The following is a 15,567-nucleotide window of genomic DNA, read 5'->3' as shown; positions in this document are numbered from 1 at the left end:
CCCAGGGGAGGATCTCAATAGAATATTTATCAGCTTTCCAAGTGGGTCCTTTGTGATGTCCACTGATTGGTTGGTGCCAGGGCAAAGGGTCATTAGTCAATGCAGATGATTTTGCTGCCTTTCTGGGCCTGTAGCTAAAATACAACTGACGCCCAGATGTTATTTCTTGGGAGGAAAGATCAGGGGGTCTGAACAGAGATATGAAAGGTCAGGGGGTCCACACCCCATGACGAGTGATATGCTAGGGGGGAAAAGATTACCCTGGGGGTGAGGTCCTTTTTTTCCAAGTTTTGCCCATTGCTGGGCCACCCTGGTGACCTTCTGTACCTGGCCTATCGTCCTTGCTCTGCTCATGCCAGCACAGTTCTTCTCCATTGAAGACCCCCAGATTAAATGCCCTAGCTCCTGCCCATCCTACTAGCAAGCATCAACCTCCTTCCTACAGTGCAATTACCCCCATTCCTCTACTCCCCAATTCCACCCAAGCAAAACTCCACCAAGCTGCTGAAATTCTTTGACCCTGAGTTCTGGATCCTCCAAGACATAGAGAGAATTTGAAACACTTGCCTGACATATGGACAGAGCTGGAAATGCGAGGCTTGCTGAGCTGTCCTGAGGCCCCAAGTGGGGCTGCAAGGCAGCAAGTGAGTTCCCAGCCAGGTGAGCCTAGATCTGGATAAAGACCTGGGCCAATAAAACACCATAAGAAGGATGGAGAAGCCAGAGTGCGGTGGTGGGGTCAGTAGGCCTAGAAATGATCTTTCAGGAACATTCCAGTGTTGAGGTTACAACCCCTCTGATTTGACAGATGGGTAAACTGAGACCCAGGCAGGCCAGGCAGTGAATCTTACCCAACCAGGTGCCATGATAATATGGTCCTTGGCCAGGCACAGCTTGGGTCATAATAACTCTGAACTTTCCTGGAGTTTGGGTGGTCCAGAAAGTTCCAAAGAGGACTCTGTTCTCCAGGTGAACCCCAAGAGGAGGGTAGGCCTATTCCTCAGCTCAAGCCAGTCCCCTCTCCTGACTTCTCTGATTTCACCCTCCACATATGGAGTTACCTGGACTGGAAATCTCAGCTACACCTTTGCCTCTTCCTCTTTTCATCCCAGCATCCAAATCCACGCTCACACAGCACTTGGAAACAGCCAGGGCTGGAACCCAGACCCAGTGATCTCTCCCTCCACCCTGCTGCTGCTTTGTGAGGACCCCACCCCATTTCCATGTCCCCTTTTCTCTTCCCTTCCTTCTGTGCCACTCTCCCTCCTCCTGCCCCAGGCCCTGGCAGTGATGGTTACAAGCTCAAGCTTCATTGTCTGCCATAATAATAGCTAATCCTGCTCTCTTTGGTTTCCATTTGCATTGAATATTTTTCCATCCTTTTCCCTTAGTCTAAGTGTGTTTTTAAAGCCAGAGTGAGTCTCTTGAAGGCAGCATATAGTCAGATCTTGGGTTTTATTTTGCTTTGTTTTTATTTTTTATCCATTCAGCCACTCTATCTTGTGATTAGAGAAGGTAATGTTTTTTAATCAAAGTAATTATTGATAGGAAAGGAATTATCCATTGCTTTTGTAGCTGTTATATATTTCTTTTTTTAAAAAATATATTTTATTGATTTTTTACAGAGAGGAAGGGAGAGGGATAGAGAGTTAGAAACATCAATGAGAGAGAAACATTGATCAGCTGCCTCCTGCACACTCCCCACTGGGGATGTGCCCGCAACCAAGGTACATGCCCTTGACCGGAATCGAACCTGGGACCCTTGAGTCCGCAGGCCAACGCTCTATCCACTGAGCCAAACCGGTTAGGGCTGTTATGTACTTCTTTTATTCTTTCTTCCTCTCTTGCTGTGTGATTTGATGAGTTTCTATAGGGGTATGCTATGATTCCTTTCTCTCTTGTTTGTGTATCTGCTAGAGGTTAGTCTTTGTGTGTGCCATGAGATGTACATTAACTATCTTATAATTATTACAATCTATTTCAAACTCATAACAACTTAATTTCAATCACATGTAAAAATTCTACCCTTTTACTCCCCCATTGTTGTCATAATTTACATCTTTTATATTGTGTATCAATTACCAAATTATTTTATTCTACATGAGTTGTGTGTGTGTGTGTGTATGTGTGTGTTTGCATGAATTCTTTTTTTCTTTTTTTATTAATTAAATCTTTATTGCTCAGATTATTACAGTTGTTCCTCTTTTTCCCCCCATAACTTCCCTCCACCCAGTTCCCACCCCTCCCTCTGCCCTCACTCCCCACCCACTGTCCTCATCCATAGGTGCACGATTGTGGTCCAGTCTCTTCCCGCATCCCCCTCACCTCTTTCCCCCCCAAGAATAGTCAGTCCACTCCCTTTCTATGCCCCTGATTCTATTATAATCACCAGTTCATTCTGTTCATCAGATTATTCACTTGATTTTCAGATTCACTTGTTAATAGATGTGTATTTGTTGTTCATAATTTGTATCGTTACCTTTTTCTTCTTCTTCCTCTTCTTAAAGGATACCTTTCAGCATTTCATATAATACTGGTTTGGTGGTGATGAACTCCTTTAGCTTTTTCTTATTTGTGAAACTCTTTATCTGACCTTCAATTCTGAATGATAGCTTTGCTGGATAAAGTACTCTTGGTTGTAGGTTCTTGGTATTCATCACTTTGAATATTTCTTGCCACTCCCTTCTGGCCTGCAAAGTTTCTGTTGAGAAATCAGCTGACAGTCGTATGGGTATTCCCTTGTAGGTAACTGAGTTTCTTTCTCTTGCTGCTTTTAAGATTCTCTCTTTGTCTTTTGCTCTTGGCATTTTAATTATGATGTGTCTTGGTGTGGTCCTCTTTGGATTCCTTTTGTTTGGGGTTCTCTGGGCTTCCTGGACCTGTAAGTCTATTTCTTTCACCAAGTAGGGGAAGTTTTCTGTCATTATTTCTTCAAATAGGTTTTCAATATCTTGCTCTCTCTCTTCTTCTGGCACCCCCATAATTCGGATGTTGGTATGCTTGAAGCTGTCCCAGAGGCTCCTTACGCTATCTTCATATTTTTGGATTCTTGTTTCTTTTTGCTTTTTGGTTGGGTGTTTTTTGCTTCTTCATATTTCAAATCGTTGACTTGATTCTTGCAATCCTCTAGTCTGCTGTTGGGATTCTGTATAATATTATTTATTTCAGTCAGTGTATGCTTAATTTCTAGTTGGTCCTTTATCACAACCTCGAGGGTCTCATTAGATTTCTTGTAGGTCTCATTAAGTTTATCAGCAGTTTCTAGAAAATTCTTGAAAAACCTTCAAAGTATGGTTTTGAACTCTATATCCAGTCGTTTGCTTTACTCCATTTCTGTCATTTGTGTCCTTTTTCTTTGTCTCCACATTTTTTATTCTTCCCTGTGTTGATAGAGTGGCTTTCTGTGCTAAGTGTCCTATAGGGCCCAGTGGTTCAGCCTTCCCAATTACCTGAGGTGGACACTCTTGGTGCACCCCTTTGTGGGCTTTGTGCACAGTCTTGTTGTAGTTAAGCCTTGATTGTTGTAGTTATCACTGGGAGGAATTGACCTCCAGGCCAATTGGCTGTGAGAATCAGCTGTGTCTGCAGTGGGAGAACTTCTGTGCTGGAGACACCCCTCTGGGGCAAGACTTGCTTCAATGGGGCTTTGGTGTTCACTGAGTCTGCCCCCTGAGTGTGTCCTTTATGTTTCCAGGGAGCTGCAAACTGGATGGTCCCACTCTGACCTCTGGGTATACTGCCTCCTGGATCTCTAGGGAGGTGCTAATTTAGCCTCTGCCTGAGGCTATCCAGCAAAAGCCTACCTGCAGGGCTTGGGTGGGGCGGGTCCCATGAGATCAACAGGGCGGGGCTAGCAGTTATGGCTGCTCTCAGAGGCTCCGCTTCTCAGTGTCCCGGCAATCGCTGCAAGCCCCTCCAAGAGAAAGCTGCCCTCAAGTTCCGACCGATGCCAGACAGTCCCGCTTCTCCCGTATGAGTCTGGGTCCCGGAGACTCGCCCAGAACTGGAGTTCAGAGCCTGAGGCTCCCTCCCGATTGAAAACGAAAACCGCACCCTCAGCTGCCAGCCCACTCCGTATGTGCCTCCGCACCTTAGTATTTTACTTCCGCACTACACCTCCTCTGAGTCTCGGTATGCTTTTCTCTTTCCTTCTAGTTGTGGAATTTCCACTCAGCCAGCCTTCCTGTGGTTCTGGATGATGTCCGTTCCATCTTTTAATTGTATTTTTGAAGTGGTTGTTCGAGGCAGCAAACTCCGGTGTTTACCTATGCCTCCATCTTGGTTTCCCCAATAAATTATTCTTGACTATTTTTCTTTCAGCACTTTGAATATATCATGTAGTGCCTCCTGAACTGTGAAGTTTCTCTGAAAACTTGCTCATAGTTTTGTGGGAGTCCCCTTGATCAGTCATCCGCTTACATATTCTCTTTGTCTTTCATTTTTGACAATTTTATTACAGTGTGATAAGTGATGTCCTTTTACAGTTAAATCTGTATTGGAACCTATGAGTTTCATGTACCTGGATGTACATACTTCTTTTCAGATCTTGAATTTTATATAATTTTCATGTCATGAAATAGTCTTCTTCTTTGAATTTTTCAAACATTCTTAGGACACAGGTTGGTCATCAAGATTTGGCCATAGTTTGCCAACGCTTGGTCCAAAGCATAATATTAAAATGTAACTTGTTAGAATTATTGGTGGTAGGGGAGAATTTTAAAAGTTTTACTAAATCAAGAGGATTTAGATATGTGGAATGCAAGCAGATCCATTAAAACCAGGATATTTTGGAGAACATCGCACCAAAAGACCTAAGCCCTCTCATGGCACCTCAGGCAATCACTGGATTGACAGTGGAGTGGGCCATAGCCATGACACAGAGTGGCCATACGGAAGATCTTCACTTTGCTAGAAATGTTTTCACAAGAGACAGTAAGAGTGGATCTTTAGATCATTATTCCAGAGGTGGAGTGGGCACCTGACATCCTATTCTCACCAAGCAAAGGGTGAAAATTGTCCCCACGTGCTCTGGAAGTCCAGCAGGTTTCCCAAAATGAACTGGGCTTCAGGATCCCAGGTGGGTCACTTGTATCATCACAAACGTTCACTTAAGAAGAAAGTAGGAGTCACTCAAAATATTCTGAAGGGGAGAGGATGTAACAGTAATTTGACTTGGAACCTGACTAAGATATGAGCTTGAGTTCCTTCCCAAGGGCACAGTCCCTGACATGTACTCAGGTCCTCACATTTCACAAACCACTTCCTCCTCTGTCCAGGTGGTTTTCCCCAGAAGCCGACCCTGACACTAAATTAGAGAGCAGGTGGCTTATTCAGGAACTGGTTCCCTGGAAGCACCATTAGGAGAGAGAAGTGGGAAGGGAAGGGAGAAATCAATGACACCTGCATTGTAGAGCAACTGAGGTTCGATGTACTAGGGATCTCCAGGAGACAGTGGAGAACACACATCAGAGATGTCTCTGCTGGGGGACAGGTAGCTGCCTCTGTTAGGGGTTAAGCACTCATCCTGGAGCTTTAATTCCCTGGGGCTTCTGGCCTGTCATGCTCATTGCCTTGGGGAGAACCCTCAGACAGATTACCTGAGGTGATTGTAGAAGATTATCCTTGGCATGTACTTCAGTGGTGGGTGCAAAGAGAGTTCTGTCAGGAATCAATAGTCTCTGTTTCACCATCCATTATCTCCTTCACTCGACCATGACCACTTACAATTTATTAATAAAAAATTATAAGCTCAGTGGGGCTAATAGCTCAGGTCATGGAATTAATGAGAGCAAACAGGTGTGTCTGTTTGTTCACTCTTTATCCCAAGCCTCTAAATCAGTGTCTGGCAGTGTTAGCCATTGATTAATATTTGCAGAAGGAAGAAACATCACACTATGAGAATGATTTGCTCAAGTCAAAACTTAAGCAGGGATCTTCTCCCCAAAAACCCATATTTCCTCCACGATCTGAAAAGAATGTACCAGTATCAGCAGCCAGCACAGTGTGTAGCTTTAAGTGAGTTCAAAAAATATGTGGAATGAATAAATGAAGAAACAATTAAACAAATGTTCCATCTTTCTCTCCTTTCTGTAGGAATCAAAGAAAAATACCAAAACCAAAGAAGAGAGAGTTCCTGCCCCACACAGTCATGGAGAAATGAGTATTTGCACCAAAAAATCACACAACTGCTATTTCTACACAGATATCAACCCAGAGGCTATGACTTCCTACTCAGGAGAAGGAATCATGAGGTGGTAGATGAACAAGAAAATTGGATGGAGATTGGAGACTTAATTGGCCCAGGCCTGAGTACCCAGGAAGAGCCTCCCACTGTCGTGGTGCATGGAGTTGCTGGAATCGGGAAGTCAACCCTGGCCAGGCAGGTGAGGAGAGCCTGGGAGGAAGGCTGGCTGTTCAAGGACCGCTTCAAGCATGTCTTTTACTTCAACTGCAGAGAGCTGGCCCAGTCTGAGACCATGAGTCTCGCTGAGCTCATCACAAAAGACTGGGCAGCTCCTGATGCTCCCATTGGGCAGATCCTGTCTCAGCCAGAGCAGCTGCTCTTCATTCTTGATAACTTAGATGAACCAAAATGGGACTTGAAGGGGAAGAGTTCTGAGCTCTGTCCACACTGGAGCCAGCAGCAGCAGGTGCACACACTGCTGGGCAGTTTGCTGAAGAAAACCTTACTTCCCACGGCTTCCCTGCTGATCACAGCTCGGATCACAGCTCTGAGAAAACTCATTCCTTCTTTAAAGCATCCTCGCTGGGTAGAGGTCCTGGGATTCTCTGAGTCGGCCAGAAAGGAGTATTTCTTTCAATATTTCACAGATGAGAGCCAAGCGATTAGAGCCTTTACCTCGGTTGAATCCAACCCGGCTCTCTTCACCATGTGTCTCATGCCCTTGGTGTCCTGGCTGGTCTGCACTTGCCTGAAGCAGCAGATGGAGCAGGAGCAACCACTCTCACTGACCTCTCAGACGACCACAGCCCTCTGTCTCCACTACTTTTTCCATGTTCTCCAGGCTCAGTCCCTCGGGACTAAGCTGAGGGGCTTCTGCTCTCTGGCTGTTGAAGGCACCTGTCAAGGAAAGACTCTGTTCAGCCCCGAGGACTTCAGGGAACACGGGTTAGATGGGGCCAACATCTCCACTCTCTTAAACATGGGTGTTCTTCAAGAGCACCCCACCCCTCAGAGCTACAGCTTCATTCACCTGTGCTTCCAGGAGTTCTTTGCAGCAATGTCATATGCTTTAGGTGATGGAGTGTTGAAAGGTGATTGCTTTAATAACATCATAATTACAATAGACTTGACAGGTGTATATGACAGGCATGACCTATTTGGGGAACCAACCACATGTTTCCTTTTTGGCCTTTTGAGTGATCAGGGGATGAGAGAGATGGAGAGCATCTTCAAATGCAGCCTGTCTCGGAAGAGGCTTCCCTCTCTGCTGCACTTGGCCAAGAGGGAGGTCCTTTTGAAGCGTCTGAACCTAGACCCATATTCTTGGCATTTGCTGCACTGTTTTTATGAGATTCAGGATGAAGACTTTATGAAAAATATTTTCATTCCCTTTACATTGAGGATATGTGTCCAAACTGACATGGAGCTCCTGCTGTTCACTTTCTTCTTTACATTCTGCCACCGCATTGAAAGGCTTCAACTGAATGAGAGTGGACAGCACAGACAAGCAGGAAGGACTTCCGGTGCATTTCTGTAAGTGCTCCCCCTCTCTCCTCTCTCCAGCTCCTCTGTTGGTATCACTGTCCTGGCCACTGGGGGGCACTCTCACTGAGCCTGGCCCCAGGGTCTAGATGTGATCAGTGACTTCTAACAACAAAATCTGACCCCCATTCTCAGTCCACCTAGGATCCACCGCAGCAATATATGACCATGTGACCTTCCCTCTCTGCTTCTGGGTGGCCTGCTGTGGCCCTGCCTTGTGCTGCTGCTTCTCTTCCTGTCTCTGTCACAATGGCTACCTTCTCTCCTGGGTGCACTTCCACCCCCATGCTGATGTCAGCTGCCCTCCACCTAGCCCACCTGCCTCTGATTCTCCCTCACACATGCTTCCTTCATGCAACAGCTCACTCAGCTGCTTCAGGCAACCCCTTGATGGCTGTTGACTATGACATTGGTCCTAAGTTCTCCCCTGTCACCTCAGAATGTGTCTATCTGAAAAGGAGTCTTTCTTTTTCTCTACAAAACCAACTTCCCTGTTTGTTTCAATGATGCACTATTGCCCCAGGCACTCCGCTGAAACCCACCATCTGAGTATGACAGAGTAGATTGCTCAAATTACCCTCCAGCACCAGCAACACTGTTATCTTCCACATCCGGGTTCCCCACCTCAGTGGCAGCTTTGATCCTTTAGTTCTTTGAGGTGCCTATCTCCCCTTTAAATGATTCACTCCATAAATGTGTATTAAGAAGTGATTTTACACCAGCTCCTAAAGATCACAGATTAGTAAAGCACAGCCCTGTCCACTACAAACTCAAATCTGGAAGAGCAAACATATATCCATTCAATAACTAGAAGAGTGTGCAAAGTCCATGGTAAGAGAGGCATGGACAAGCTGAAATCATAGTTTAAGAAGGGAGGATCACACGAGTGAACTTGATTAATACAGAGTCTCAGATAAAGAAATGGTAGACTTGGGTATTTTATTTTCAGGCTAGAGGCCCAGTGTATGAATTTGTGCACAGGTGGGGTCCCTTGGCCTGGCCTGTGGGGAACAGGCCGAAACTCGCTCTCTGACATCCCCCGAGGGGTCCTGGATTTCGAGAGGGTGGTTCTCGGGTGACATATCCCAGAATCGGGCTCCCTCTTCTCTGGTTTCCAGTTTGTCACCCGAGAACCACAGCTGCTAAGTCAATGCAGCTCGGCTGCTCCTTCATTGAGCATCTGCCCCCTGGTGGTCAGTGTGCATCATAGCTACTGGTTGGAGCATCTGCCCTCTGGTGGTCATTGCACATCATAGCTACTGGTAGGACAGTCAAGTGGTCTCATGGTCGCTTAGGCACATGGTTGGCAAACTGCGGCTCGCGAGCCACTGCAGCTCTTTGGCCCCTTCAGTGTGTCTCTTCCTAAGCCTTAGGAGTACCCTAATTAAGTTAATAACAATGTACCTACCTATATAGTTTAATTTTAAAAAATTTGGTTCTCAAAAGAAATTTCAATCGTTGTACTGTTGATATTTGCCTCTGTTGACTAATGAGTTTGCCGACCACTGGCTTAGGCCTTTATATATATAGATTTACAATGTTGTTGTTTTCTAATATAAAACTAATGTTCTGCCAAAACTGGTTTGGCTCAGTGGATAGAGCGTCGGCCTGCGGACTGAAAGGTCCCAGGTTCGATTCCGGTCAAGGGCATGTACCTGGGTTGCGGGCACATCCCCGGTAGGAGATGTGCAGGAGGCAGCTGATCGATGCTTCTCTCTCATCGATGTTTCTAACTCTCTATCTCTCTCCCTTCCTCTCTGTAAAAAATCAATAAAATATATTTTAAAAAAAATAAAAAAAAGTAAAACTAATGTTCATTGTAGAAAAATGAGGACATGTAAATAAGCAAAATTAATGTCAAACCAATATCTACCATTCACAGGTGACCATCATTATAAACTGATGTATATATTCTCGAGTCTTATTTTTATGCACATTTTAGAGCAAAACTGAGCCATACTGTACATTTTATTTCACAGTCAGCTTTATGTGCGCTTTATTTTTTACTTGAAATATATTTATTTTATTATTTTATTTTATTTATTAAATCTTTATTGTTCAGATTATTACATTTGTTCCTCTTTTTTCCCCCCATAACTTCCCTCCACCCAGTTCCCACCCCACCCTCTGCCCTCACTCCCCACCCAATGTCCTCATCCATAGGTGCACAATTTTTGTCCAGTCTCTTCCCGCATCCCCCATACCCCTTCCCCCCCCCCCCCCCCAAAAAACAATCTATTCCCTTTCTATGCCCCTGATTCTATTATAATCACTAGTTCATTCTGTTCATCAGATTATTTATTCACTTGATTTTTAGATTCACTTGTTGATAGATGTGTATTTGTTGTTCATAATTTGTATCTTTACCTTTTTCTTCTTCTTCCTCTTCTTAAAGGATACCTTTCAGCATTTCATATAATACTGGTTTGGTGGTGATGAACTCCTTTAGCTTTTCCTTATCTGTGAAGCTCTTTATCTGACCTTCAATTCTGAATGATAGCTTTGCTGGATAAAGTAATCTTGGTTGTAGGTTCTTGCTATTCATCACTTTGAATATTTCTTTCCACTCCCTTCTGGCCTGCTTAGTTTCTGTTGAGAAATCAGCTGACAGTCGTATGGGTACTCCCTTGTAGGTAATTGAGTCTCTTTCTCTTGCTGCTTTTAAGATTCTCTCTTTGTCTTTTGCTCTTGGCATTTTAATTATGATGTGTCTTGGTGTGGTCCTCTTTGGATTCCTTTTGTTTGGGGTTCTCTGCACTTCCTGGACTTGTAAGTCTATTTCTCTCGCCAGGAAGGGGAAGTTTTCTGTCATTATTTCTTCAAAAAGGTTTTCAATATCTTGCTCTCTCTCTTCTTCTGACACCCCTATAATTCGGATGTTGGTACGCTTGTAGCTGTCCCAGAGGCTCCTTACACTATCTTCATATTTTTGGATTCTTTTATCATTTTGCTTTTCCAGTTGGGTGTTATTTGCTTCTTTGTATTTCAAATCTTTGACTTGATTCTTGCGATCCTGTAGTCTGCTGTTGGAACTCTGTATAATATTCTTTACTTCAGTCAGTGTATGCTTAATTTCTAGTTGGTTCTTTTTCATAACCTCGAGGGTCTCACTAGATTTCTTGAGGGTCTCACTTAATTTATCGGTGGTTTCTTGCGACCCTCTAGTCTGCTGTTGGGAGTCTGTATAATATCCTCTGTTTCAGTCAGTGTATGCTTAATTTCCAGTTGGTCCTTTATCACAACATCGAAGGTCTGACAATATTTCTCAAGGATCTCACTACATTTATCGGCGGTCTCATGAGTCTTTTCAAGGGTCTTACTAAATTTATTGGTGGCTTCTAGAAAGTTCTTGAAAAACCTTAAAAGTGTGGTTTTGAACTCTATATCCAGTAGTTTGCTTTCCTCCATTTCTGTCATTTGTGTCCTGTTTCTTTGTGTCAGCATTTTTTTATGCTTCTCTGTGTTGATACAGTGGTTTTCTGTGCTCAGTGTCCTCTAGGGCCCAGTGGTTCAGCCTCCCCAATTACCTGAGGAGGACACTCTTGGTGCTACCCCTTGTGGTCTTTGTGCACAGTCTTATTGTAGTTAAGCCTTGATTGTTGTAGGTATCACTGGCAGGAATTGACCTCCAGGCCAGTTGGCTGTGAGAATCAGCTGTGTCCACAGTGGGAGAAGTTCTTGCTTCAGTGGGGCTTTCGTGCTCACTGAGTCTGCCCCCTGAGTGTGTCCTTTATTGATCCGAGGAGCTGCAAACTGCATGGTCCCACTCTGACCACCGGGCACACGGGCTCCTGGATCTCTAGGGAGCTGCTAATCTAGCCTCTGCCTGAGGCTACCCAGCAAAAGCCTCCGTGCAGGGCTTGGGCACGGCAGGTCTCACGGAATCAACAGGGCAGGGATAGCAGTTATGGCTGCTCTCAGTCCTGCCCTCAGAGGCTCCGCTTCTCAGTGTCCCGGTAATCGCTGCAAGCACCTCCGAGAGAAAGGTGCCCTCAAGTTCCGACCAATGCCAGACAGTCCCGCTTCTCCTGTATGAGTCTGGGTCCCCAAAGTCTTGCCCGGTACTGGAGCTCAGAGCCTGAGACTCCCTCCCGATTGAAAAAGACAACCACGCCCTCAGCTGCCGGCCTGCTCCACGTGCGCCTCTGTACCTTAGTATTTTACTTCCGCACCGCTCCTCTTCTGAGTCTCGGTAAGCTTTTTTCTTTCCTTCTAGTTATAGAATTTCCACTCAGCCAGCCTTCCTGTGGTTCTGGATGATGTCCATTCCATCTTTTAGTTGTATTTTTGAAGTGGTTGTGCGAGGCAGCAAACTCTGGTGTTTACCTATGCTGCCATCTTGGTTTCTCCTCATCTTCTCTGAAATATATTTTTATTGATTTCAGAGCGGAAGAGAGAAGAGAGAAAGAAACATCAGTTATGAGAGAGAATCATTTTTGGCTGCCTCCTGCATGCCCACTACTGGGGATCAAGCCTGCAACCTGGCTATGTGCCCTTGACCAGAATTGAACCCAGGCCCTTCAGTCCGCAGGATGCTGCTCTAGGGCCCTTTATTTTTATATTAAGACTTTCTTCTTATATTTTGAAGTAGCCTAATATAACAGTGAAAGGTTCCGAGTTGTGCCAAGGTTGCACAAAACTGACTCAAGGCTTAATGTAGTCAAAATGACATTTATTTAAGGTGTCTGGGTGCAGATGGGCTGAGTTTGAGAAATAAGTCATCCCCAAATGGGGGAGGAAGAAGGTTTTTTAGGTGCTTAATGAGAGCTGCAGGTGGCTTCTGCTGATGCATGTGTATGGGCTGTGATGCAAGCAGCTTCTGGTAATGCATGTATCTGGGCTGTGCAAGAGTTGTGGTCTCAGAGGTTCCTGTAAGATATTCGCTCAAGGGGAACATTTGCAAAGCTTAGGCTTGTAGAACAAACTTAGTTTCTGCTAAGTGAGAGCCCTATTTCTTGATTAACCCTTTCATTTCCATCTTAAAGGGTATATATAAAGGAAAAGAAGGGGGATGGGGTCGCCATTTCTTAGTCTGCTTCTTGCATGGGAGGGGGTGTCACGGATGCCTAAGGAGTAAATTCAGATTATTTCCTGGGATATAGGCCTATAGAGTCCCTTTACCTTGGTAAGGAAAACTGTCTTACTGTCTAGTTAATTAGGACTTGTAATTTTGTTTGTATAAACTTGGTAACTAATTTTAAAGTGCAGGGCCCAAGGAGGAGGAGGAGGAGAAGAAACAGTGTTAGGGGATCCAAAAGGGGTAAAAGCCGGGTTAATTTGGGCCGAGCTGCTTGTAGGCTGGACCATATGGACTATGCTGTCCTGACTGATCTCCTTGGGCCATTGAGTATTCTGTAGAATGTGTGCATTCTTTCCTCTCTTTGACCTGTAGAGTTTAAATAAAAACAACAGGAGGTGTTAGCAATTAAACTAACCCCTCCCTCTTTGGCTAAAAGATAGTCTAGGGCAGCAGTCGCCAACCAGTGGTCTGCAGACAGACCACTGGTGTCTGTGAGGTTTGAAAGGTTGGTGACCGCTGGTCTAGGGCTAGTAGGGGGACCATTTTAAGAATATAAGAGCACTATGAAGGTGAACAAAGAGATGTGTTCTGGAGAGAAATCCTGTAAATCCCGCAGAGCTAGAAGTCTGTAATAAATTAGAAATATCTTGCACTGTTCGGATTGGATAGTCTGCGCCGGATGGGGGAAATGTCACTAACGATCTGCAGGAATGTGAAAGTCTAGGTATATAATTTATTAGTCATTTGGCTGAAATGAGAGAGGGGCTATTTTTCTCCAGGAAGGCTAATGGGAGGGTAGGTTACCCTGGCGGTGAGGTTTTTGTTTTCCCCCAGTTTTGTCCCTTGCTAGGCCTCTGGAGCTTTCTACCCTGCTGAGTTTCTACACCTGGACCTGGCCCATTGTCCTTGCTCTGGGGGTCAGAGGGACGATGAGGTCTGGGCACCAAAGGAGGTTTTGATGGTATCTAGGGGTGGTATTTCCTGAGTACAGTAGGGCTTGTAATCTGATGCAAACAACTGTTTTATACACTTTAGTATTACTGGGGCAAAAGCTAGAACAATAAGAGTTATGTCAAATAGCCTGGTGGAAGGAAAGAGACGTTAGTTTGGAGGCTTGTAGTCTAATATACCAAAATGAGGTTTATTCTTAAATTATTTACTTTTAAGTGTCCTTGGTTTAGGAAGATAGGATTTACTAGATGGCTGTGGACTGCTGTTTGATTATCTCAGTTTCCCTATTCTGCTTGTTCTGGTTTATTGGCCTATATCATAAGCCTGCTCCTTTCTTTTTCTTTTCCTTAGTAAAAGCATCAGGCACTCATTTTATTGTATTGAGATCTAATAAAACAATGAGGCTAACCCAACAAACAAATTATATTTGTCATCTAAAAGCTTTGGGAAGTTCTAGGTCAGTGTTCACTTAGTACACAGAAACTTGTGTTTGTTGAGAGTCATGAGTGTGTAGGTTAATGTTTTTCATAAATTGTGAATTGTTTTTGGCCAACATTACTTCAAATATTGTCTTTTTCTTATCCTTCTTTCTGAGAGTCTAATATGCATATCTAGTATGCCATTGGTATGTTGTATTTTCTTCCTTTGTTTCTTTCTAGTATTTAAACTGATTAATATCAGTAGACCTATCTTTTAAGTATGCTGATTCCTTCTTCTGCTTACTCAAATGTCTGTTATACCTTTCTAGTGAATTTTTCACATCTGTTATTATATTTTTAAAATCCAGAATTTTAATCTGTGCTTTTTTCTTACCAGTTTCTATCTATTGATTGTTACTTTCTATTTAGTGAAATATCATTCTCATTACATTTATTTACTTCTTTAGATGTGGTTTCCTTTAGTTCTTTGAACATATTTGTAACATTTAAACTTTTATCTCATCAGACCAACTCTTGGGTTTCCTCTATGGAAGAGCTTCTATTGCCTATTTTTTTCCCCTGTGTAGGAGCCATAATTCTGTTTCATAGATTTTAGTTGAAAGCTAGACATCTATCTACACTAATAAAAGAGAAACATGGTAATTAGCATACGACCGCTACCCTTCCCATTGGCTAATCAGCATATCCTTATGCAAATTAACTGTCAGCCAAGATGGCGGCCGGCAGCCATGCACTGAAGCAAACAGGGAGGCTTGCTTGCTCCAGTGACTGTGGACTCCAACATTCCCCGCCTGACTTGCCGGCCTCTCAGCTGCAACTCTAAGCAACTATGTTGCAAATATAGAAGCTAAACAAAACCCCAGAAACCTGCTTTAGTCAGCAGGCTTCAGCCAGCCGCACCGCAACATTGTATCAAATACAGAAGGTAAAGGCCAGAAACCTGCTTTCAGCAGCGAGGCCTCAGAGCTAAAGCTGGCCCAGAATAGAAAAAAAAAGAAAAAGAAAGAAAGGAGCAGTTGGGAGCTTCAGTCACCCGCCAGCCTGAAAACGACCCTCAGCCCCTTAGCCAAACTGGCCAGGCACCCAAGTGGGGACCCCTACCCTGATCCAGGACACCCTTCAGGGCAAACCAGCCGGCCCTCAAAGGGTAATATGCCTCCTGGCACCGGGATCAGCGTGACAGGGGGCAGCGACCAAACCCCCTGATCGCCCTGCAGCTCTGTGTGTGACAGGGGGCGGGGCCACAACCTCCCTATCTGCCCTGCTTTGTTCATGACAGGGGAAGGCGCCCCAACCCCCTGATCAGCCCTGCTCTGTGCCTGATAGGGGGGAGTTCCCCAACCCCCTGATCGCCCCGTGGCTCTGTGTGTGACATGGTGCAGCGCCCCAACCCCCTGATCAGCCCTGCTCTGTGTGTGACAGGGTGCGGC

General features: G+C 44.7%; 1 protein-coding gene across 1 annotated transcript in view; it reads left to right on the top strand.

Moving 5' to 3' along the window:
* Window positions 1–15,567, top strand: part of LOC102430101 (NACHT, LRR and PYD domains-containing protein 1-like) — a gene marked incomplete at its 3' end in the record, with an annotated part of 59,106 nt that overhangs the window by 28,419 nt on the left and 15,120 nt on the right. Inside the window, exon 4 of the mRNA XM_014449916.1 lies at window positions 6,094–7,717. Within this exon, the coding sequence (XP_014305402.1) occupies window positions 6,094–7,717 (1,624 nt within the window). The remainder of the gene's footprint in view (window positions 1–6,093; window positions 7,718–15,567) is intronic.

The sequence above is a fragment of the Myotis lucifugus genome, unplaced genomic scaffold (genome assembly GCF_000147115.1).
Source record: "Myotis lucifugus unplaced genomic scaffold, Myoluc2.0 scaffold_1547, whole genome shotgun sequence".
Taxonomy (NCBI): domain Eukaryota; kingdom Metazoa; phylum Chordata; class Mammalia; order Chiroptera; family Vespertilionidae; genus Myotis; species Myotis lucifugus.
Note: the sequence above shows the minus strand (reverse complement) of the source record. Positions and strands in the feature narration are given on the sequence as shown.